General features: G+C 40.9%; 1 protein-coding gene across 3 annotated transcripts in view; it reads left to right on the forward strand.

The window, feature by feature from the left end:
* Positions 1-7,844, forward strand: part of zeb2b (zinc finger E-box binding homeobox 2b) — a 74,106-nt gene that overhangs the window by 62,743 nt on the left and 3,519 nt on the right. For 2 of the 3 annotated variants that reach the window (XM_084426966.1, XM_084426968.1), the window contains exons 7-9: positions 128-236; positions 419-2,397; positions 4,952-5,132. In XM_084426966.1, the coding sequence (XP_084283092.1) occupies positions 128-236; positions 419-2,397; positions 4,952-5,132 (2,269 nt within the window). The remainder of the gene's footprint in view (positions 1-127; positions 237-418; positions 2,398-4,951; positions 5,133-7,844) is intronic. The other variant, XM_084426967.1, reaches the window with a different exon arrangement.

The raw sequence follows: 7,844 nt of genomic DNA on the forward strand, positions 1-7,844 counted from the left end.
AGCAAGATGATGCTTTGCAACGGGAGCCATTTGGCCTGTCGTGAAATTATTCACTGAAATCTTGCCTGTTGTGTGTGATTGTGTGTTTGTGCAAGAGAAGCTCATGTGAATATTTTCTCGTCCACAGCACCAGATTCTCAACCAGGGCTCTGGCAACCGCAAGTTCAAATGCACTGAATGTGGCAAGGCCTTCAAATACAAACACCATCTAAAGGAGCACCTACGGATACACAGTGGTATGTCCTTTTCTTTCTTTCATTACCCATTGCCTCAGTTAAGAATGCTTTGATTCTAGATCAGAATGAATTGGTCGTTTGTTTGTTTTGTCCCAGCCAGCTTTTCATGAGAAGTTTCGTTAGATGACTCATTACTTTGAAAGCAGTGCAATCTCTCACTTCTTTGCCTTTCTTCACTGTAGGTGAGAAGCCATACGAATGTCCAAACTGCAAGAAACGATTCTCACACTCCGGATCCTACAGTTCACACATAAGCAGCAAGAAATGCATCGGACTGATCGCCATCAACGGCAGAGTGAGGAACAACCTGAAGACGGGTTCGTCTCCAACCTCTGCATCTTCCTCCCCTACAAACACTGCCATTTCACAGCTACGACACAAACTGGAGAATGGCAAACCACTCGGCCTGCAAGACCAGTCCAACCACCTCAACATCAAATCTGAACCACTGGACTTCAACGACTATAAGCTGATGATGGCCTCTCACGGCTACGGTACGGGCAGCCCGTTCCTGAACGGGGGTATTAGGGGAGGCAGTCCACTGGGATTTCACAACTCCCAGAGTCCCCTTCAACACCTGGGCATGAGTATGGAGGCACAAATGCTGGGATACCCATCACTGGGAAACAACCTGAGCGAGGTACAGAAAGTCCTGCAGATCGTGGACAACACAGTCTGTCGACAAAAGATGGACTGCAAGCCAGAGGAGATCTCCAAGTTGAAGGCATACATGAAGGAGTTGGGTTCCCACATAGAGGAACAGAAGCAAGGCCTCGCCTCTCACGGTGGACCCCAAAACACCCTTCCACTCATCAGCCACAACGGAGCCACCAAGAGCATCATAGACTACACGCTTGAGAAGGTCAACGAAGCCAAAGCCTGCCTTCAGAGCTTGACTAACGACTCTAAGAGGCAAATTAGCAATATCAAGAAAGAGAAGGCGAATCATATGCTAGATTTAGGTATAGAGGACAAATCGCATGAGAATAATAATCTAATGTTTACACCGTTTTCCTGCCAATATTGCAAAGAGACCTTTCCTGGTCCCATTCCCCTGCACCAGCACGAGCGTTACCTTTGCAAGATGAACGAGGAGATAAAAGCAGTGCTTCAGCCCGCTCAGAACGCCACGACCAACAAACCCGGCTATTTTGCTGAGAAGCATGGCCTTTTGCACCACGATAAGGCCATGAACGGCCCCATCAGTCCCTACAAGGACCACATGTCAGTGCTGAAAGCTTATTTCGCCATGAACATGGAGCCCAACTCAGACGAACTACTGAAAATCTCCATAGCGGTCGGGCTTCCGCAGGAGTTCGTGAAAGAGTGGTTTGAGCAAAGGAAAGTCTTTCAGTACTCTAATTCCAGGACTCCTCCGTTAGATAGGAACCACGTGGAGTCTGGTCATCCGGTCTCCGCTCACACGCCCACTAAAGACTCGTTAGGAATCCGCTCCCCGATGTCCCTGGTCAAAGGCTCTGACCGTAACACGTCCCCCTCCATCCCTGAGCTTCACAACAACTGCGACACCCCACTCAGGCTCTCCAAAACCTCCCAGTTCTCCAACCACAAGCATCTGGGCGGTAAGATGGACCACTCCAGAAGCAACACTCCATCTCCTCTTAACTTGTCGTCCGCCTCCTCCAAAAACTCCCACACTAGCTCTTACACGCCCAACAGCTTCACCTCCGAGGACCTGCAGGCCGAGCCTCTCGACCTCTCGTTGCCAAAGCTCATGAAGGAGCCAAAGCACATCTTGACTGTGAAAAGCCAACCCAAGCTGAGCATCACCCCGACTGACCATAACCACGTCATGACGCCCCGCGAACACGCGGACGAGCCGCTCAACCTGGCGTATCTCTCTAAGAAGGATTTCGGCAGCCCTAATGCACACAGCAATCTGGACAAAAGCTCAAGCCCCATGTTTGGTTTGAACCCCTTCGCTGGCAAACCCCTATACACCTCTTTGCCTCCCCAAAGCGCATTTCCACCCCCTACGTTCATGCCACCGGTGCAAGCCAGTCTCCCAGGACTGAGACCCTATCCCAGTCTCGACCAGATCAGCTTCTTGCCGCACATGGCCTACACGTACACAGCAGGAGCGGCCAGCTTTGCAGAGATGCAACAGAGGAGAAAGTACCAGCGGAAGCCAGGATTCCAGGTAAATACCAGACTCGCTCCTTCATAAACCCTCAGGCCTTGTGTTTCTTTTTTCCAGCCCTCTGGTGAGTGGCGCTCGGCTTCATTCAGACACTAATTAAAAGCCACTCAGACAGAGAGAGAGAGAGTTAGAGAGGGGAGCTCACCTCACGCCCAGTGGCGAACGAGGCAGCGAGAGAGAACCGCGGTAGACGTCAATGCCTCGAGTGCCGAGCGCCGGCTCTTTTAGCGGTGACGGCTGTGTCGAGTGCCTCGTTCGAGACACCGAGAGCAGAACACGTCAAAGAAGCAGGTGTTCAGATGCGCCTGTGGGATTTCTGCTCTTTCCCCCGTCTCAGGTGTCAGTGAGTCTAAGACGTATCTCTTCATTTCTAACCCCCTTTTTAATTTTGCTCCTTTCCCCTCCTTATATTTCTACTGCAAGAAAAGCTCAAATGAGTTTGAGCATAAAGATTAATAATGCACACTCCCCATGTTCATTACAGCTCAGCGCTGAGGGCTGTTTAACATCGGGGAAACCATTCTGATAAAAAAGTATTAATAATGTTTCCTATTCTAAGTTATTAAATTAGATTTTAAAAATACAGCTAAGGGCATTTAGCTCAAATTGATTGCGGAACGATAGCGCAGGGCTTTTTAAAAGAGAGTGCATGGAAGTATTGTCAGTCCGATGCCGGCTGTCCTTAATGAGGGCATCGTCGCTGCGGTTCTGGCCATTTTATGCCTCTCTTGATTTAATCATTACCGTTTGAAATTAGAGGACTGTGGCAATATTCCCTACTAAGACTCTCTTCTTATTATTAGCTTCTAATGTAATAATATTTTTTCCCCATTAATTTAAGTTTAAGCCTATCGGGGTAATCTCTGCTCAGATAAATACTGCGCTAACACCCTTTCATGTATGAAATTAAACCAAATTTGAATGCAAATATATGGAATAAGGTGTGATTAAGAAGAGAGAAAGGCCTCATTTGCAATATCCTGCCTTTACATGTGTGTGTTTTTTTCAGGTCACAAACATTTTAATGTTTAATTCTTAAGACTTCTACTCCGGTTTTAGCTGAGAAATGCATATTGTGTTCATATTAAAATGTGAAATATGAATCACTTTATGTAAAACATGTATATAAAAGACAATGAAATAGATTAAGTTCTCTGTTGATCTATTCTGTGGTTTATTTTATTTTGCCGTATAATAGATTCTCAGAAAAAAAAATATTACAGTTTAACATCAATAGTTTCCATTAGAAATAACCATTAAAAATACAAATAAATTATGTTATTAGATCACGTTGTGTATTATATTATATTATATTTGTTACAGTAGATGATTGTGACAGCAGCCAGATTTTTTTTCTTCATGTTTGAATGCTTATTAATTTGTGCTTTATTGTTGTTGCACCATGGAGTGAAAATAGTACAGTTTAACATCAACAGTTTTCATTAGAAATCATCATTTTAAATACAAATACATCACGTTGTGTATTATATTATAAATTATAGTAGGACGGTTTTTTTTTTTTTTTGGTATTTTAATGCTTATTAATTTGTGCTTTATTGTTGTTGCACCATGGAGTGAAAATAGTAGTTTAACATCAACAGTTTTCATTAGAACACCTTATATTATTAGATCACGTTGTGTATTATAGTGTAGTATATTTACATTTACATTTACATTTAGTCATTTAGCAGACGCTTTTATCCAAAGCGACTTACAAATTAGGACTAAATTAAGCGAGTCATCATGAAGAGGCAAAAACAACAACAACGCAAGAAGTGCTCAGAATACAAAGTTCAGGCATTATTCAGAGTAGCATAAGCCTGATAAGTGATGTTTCAAAGGGAATTTTTTTAATTTTTTTATTTTTTTAATTTTTTTTTATGAGTATATTATAGTACAGCAGCAGTAGTGTGTGTTTGGATGCTCATGAGTGTGTGTAGCGTGGTTAGATCATGTTGTGTATTATATTATAAATTATATTATATTACATAAGCAAGTTATTTATTTTTTTGGGGGGGTATTTTAATGCTTATTAATTTGTGCTTGTGTTGTTGCTCCATGGAGTGAAAATAGTAGTTTAACATCAACGGTTTTCATTAGAAATCATCTTTTTAAATACAAATACATCACGTTGTGTATTATATTATAAATTATAGTAGGACGTTTTTTTTTTTTTTTGGTATTTTAATGCTTATTAATTTGTGCTTGTGTTGTTGCACCACGGAGTGAAAATAGTACAGTTTAACATCAACAGTTTTCACTAGAAATCATCATTTTAAATACAAATACATCACGTTGTGTATTATATTATAAATTATTTTTTTTGGTATTTTAATGCTTATTAATTTGTGCTTTATTGTTGTTGCACCACGGAGTGAAAATAGTAGTTTAACAGCAACAGTTTTCACTAGAAATCATCATTGAAAACACAAACACATTATGACAGCAGCAGCAGTAGTGTGTGTGTGTGTTTGGACGCTCATGAGTGTGTGTAGCGTGCCGGCGGGACACGTCTCCCTGAACTGCCGGATCTGACGATGCTGTCTCTCCGCAGAGCGAGCTCCTCGACGGGCCGGCTGATTATCTGAGCAGTCTCGACGACATGGCCGACCCCGAGGCCTGTCTGTCCAGGAAGAAGATTAAGAAAACAGAAAGTGGTATGTACGCGTGTGACCTTTGCGACAAAACATTCCAGAAGAGCAGTTCCCTCCTCAGACACAAATATGAACACACAGGTATATATACTGTTCTAGACACATCATTTAATAACTGTCTGTCTAACTCCACGATATTCACGCTGCTTCTTGCTTTCTTTCTTTCGCTCTGTCTTTTTCCACTACCTTAATCATCCTTTCTTTTTTATTTCCCTTTTTAAGTAAAAACTAACATGTTTCTCTCCTGTTGACAGTCAGTGAGAGCATTTGTAAATGTAATTAATGTGGCAAAACACGACACTGACTTTAAGACAATAATTAAGCAAAATTATACAGTTAGAAAAAAAGGAAAAGAAAAAAAAAAGCAACAAAGAGCTGGACTGAATAATCTCTGGAACGTCTGGGAATCAACACTTCATTCCCACTGTTAGTCAAGAACACACTCACTTCCACAACACACTCTTATGTTTCTCTGACACCGGTTCTGGACTGACACCGGTTCTGGACGCCTGTATGAATTATGTGGAATAAATTGGCAGCATTTTTTGAAAAACTGTGAATAATTTGGCCATTTAAAAAATCTAACTTGACACTTATTTAATTGTTTGGTTGATTTACACTTGATATGAATACAATAATTCACAAGTGTATGAACTGTGTTAAAGTATTGCACAGAAAAGATTTGTTTAAATATATATTTTACATTATAGGTCTAAAGGTTGTCACACTTGAACAGCGCTAGTGGAAATGCAGAGATATGATCATACAGCTGTGAAATGCATGTGTGCTGTAGATTATTATTTTAATGTAATTTATTTTCAAAAGAAATCCAGTAGAAATTTTTTTTTTTTTGATTTTGCATCTGAAAACCATGAAATGATTGTTTGTGCATAAACAGATAAAACTGCATATGGTTAAAAACACCATGAATTATCGTGAAACATCAAGAATTAAATTCCTAAAATGAAACTTCACACATATGAGCTTTACAGACGCAATAGTGTAGTTTCAGCGGTGAGAGGAAGTAGAGTCTCCAGAACTGACCGAACACACTCAGCGTCAGTCACACACACACACACACACACACACACAGTTTCTTTCTCTTGCATCACCGTTTACAGTCAGTCTGGAAGGACATGGGAATGAATCCATTGACTTGAATACATCTGTTTCCTCTCTCTCTCTCTCTCTCTCTCTCTCTCTCTCTCTCTCTCCTCTCTCTCTCTCTCTCTCTCTCGCTCACTCATGCATCTGTCTCCCTCTCTCTCTCTCTCTCTCTCTCTCTCTCGCTCATTCTCTCTCTCTCTCTCCCTCTCTCTCTCTCTCTCTCTCGCTCACTCATGCATCTGTCTCCCTCTCTCTCCCTCTCTCTCTCTCTCTCTCTCTCTCTCTCTCTCTCTCTCTCTCTCTCTCTCTCTCTCTCTCTCTCTCTCTCTCTCTCTCTCTCTCTCTCTCTCTCTCTCTCCCTCTCTCGCTCGCTCATGCCACCCCCCCCCCAGCTCTTGTCCAGCTGTGTGATAAAGCTGAAACAATTTTATTGCAGTATTTTGTTCTCCCTTTAATATTTAATATGCATTTTGATATTTAAGTATTTGCTCTTATTTCTCTTTCCATCATTTAACCATCATAAGGTTAGATTTTAAATGTTTAATGCAACCGGTAAATTGTTGAAAAAGAGGTTAAAATAATCACGGCATGTTTTCACTCAGAAATCACAAGCCAGAACCGTATTAGTGTTCATTTATAGGCATTCATAGAACAATACGTAGGAATACAATAATAAAACAATTCAATTAAATGAAAAAAGCTAAAAGGAGTTTCTATTTTTTTTATCACTTAAATTAATTGCAATTCAAAGAAATAATGTATATTTCATATATTTAAAGACACGTAATGATGAAATATGAATATGAATATGAATATCTCCTGCAGAAATGACGCTCTCGTTCTCCAGCGCTGATATATGATCATCTTACATCACCATTCATTTACTGGAGAAGAAGAACAACGACTGAAGATATTAAATTAAAACATTCTCAAAATGAGTTTACGATTAAAACAAGAACTAATATCTGTCAGTGGGTCTGGAAGATAATCTGCATTCAAAGGGAAACACTTTTATTTTCCAGACTCACTGACAGATATCCTTGTTTTAATCATAAACTCTCTTCATTTTGATAATGTTTTAATTTAATATCTTCAGTGATTTCACTTCTTCTCCAGTAAATGAATCTTGATTTAAGAATGTTTCGATATTTATGCTGGAAAACAGGGCATGATTTAGTTTTCCTCAGATAGATACTCTGAATACAGAAATGAATAGTTTTATTGAGAGGCAAAACTCGGCCCTACAGTGGCATATTTCCCAGTCTCTAGCCGTACAGAAACACAGAGCTAGGTGCGATCAATACATGGAGTTAAACATAAAGTGCAAAAGTGTCTTTAACTGATGCTGAGATATCCCAGCTCTGAAACACTGCACACGTCTCCATGATCCTGCTCTCCATCACAGCATCACCTCAGAGATATTGAGCACAGATATCTGACAGCCACAGGTCACAGAATATGAGGAAATACATCAGATTACATAAACCAGCTATTAAATATCTGGGCCATTTCTGTCACTTTATTTAGCTTTGAGCAAACGCTTTAATTTCTGACCGCAACCCCCCCTCCCCCCCCCCTCTCTCTCTCGCTCGCTCGCTCACTAATGCCATCTCTCTCTCTTTCTCTCTCTCTCTCGCTCGCTCACTAATGCCATCTCTCTCTCTCTCTCTCTCTCTCTCTCTCTCT

Source organism: Rutilus rutilus (genome assembly GCF_951802725.1).
Source record: "Rutilus rutilus genome assembly, chromosome: 12".
Classification (NCBI taxonomy): Eukaryota; Metazoa; Chordata; class Actinopteri; order Cypriniformes; family Leuciscidae; genus Rutilus; species Rutilus rutilus.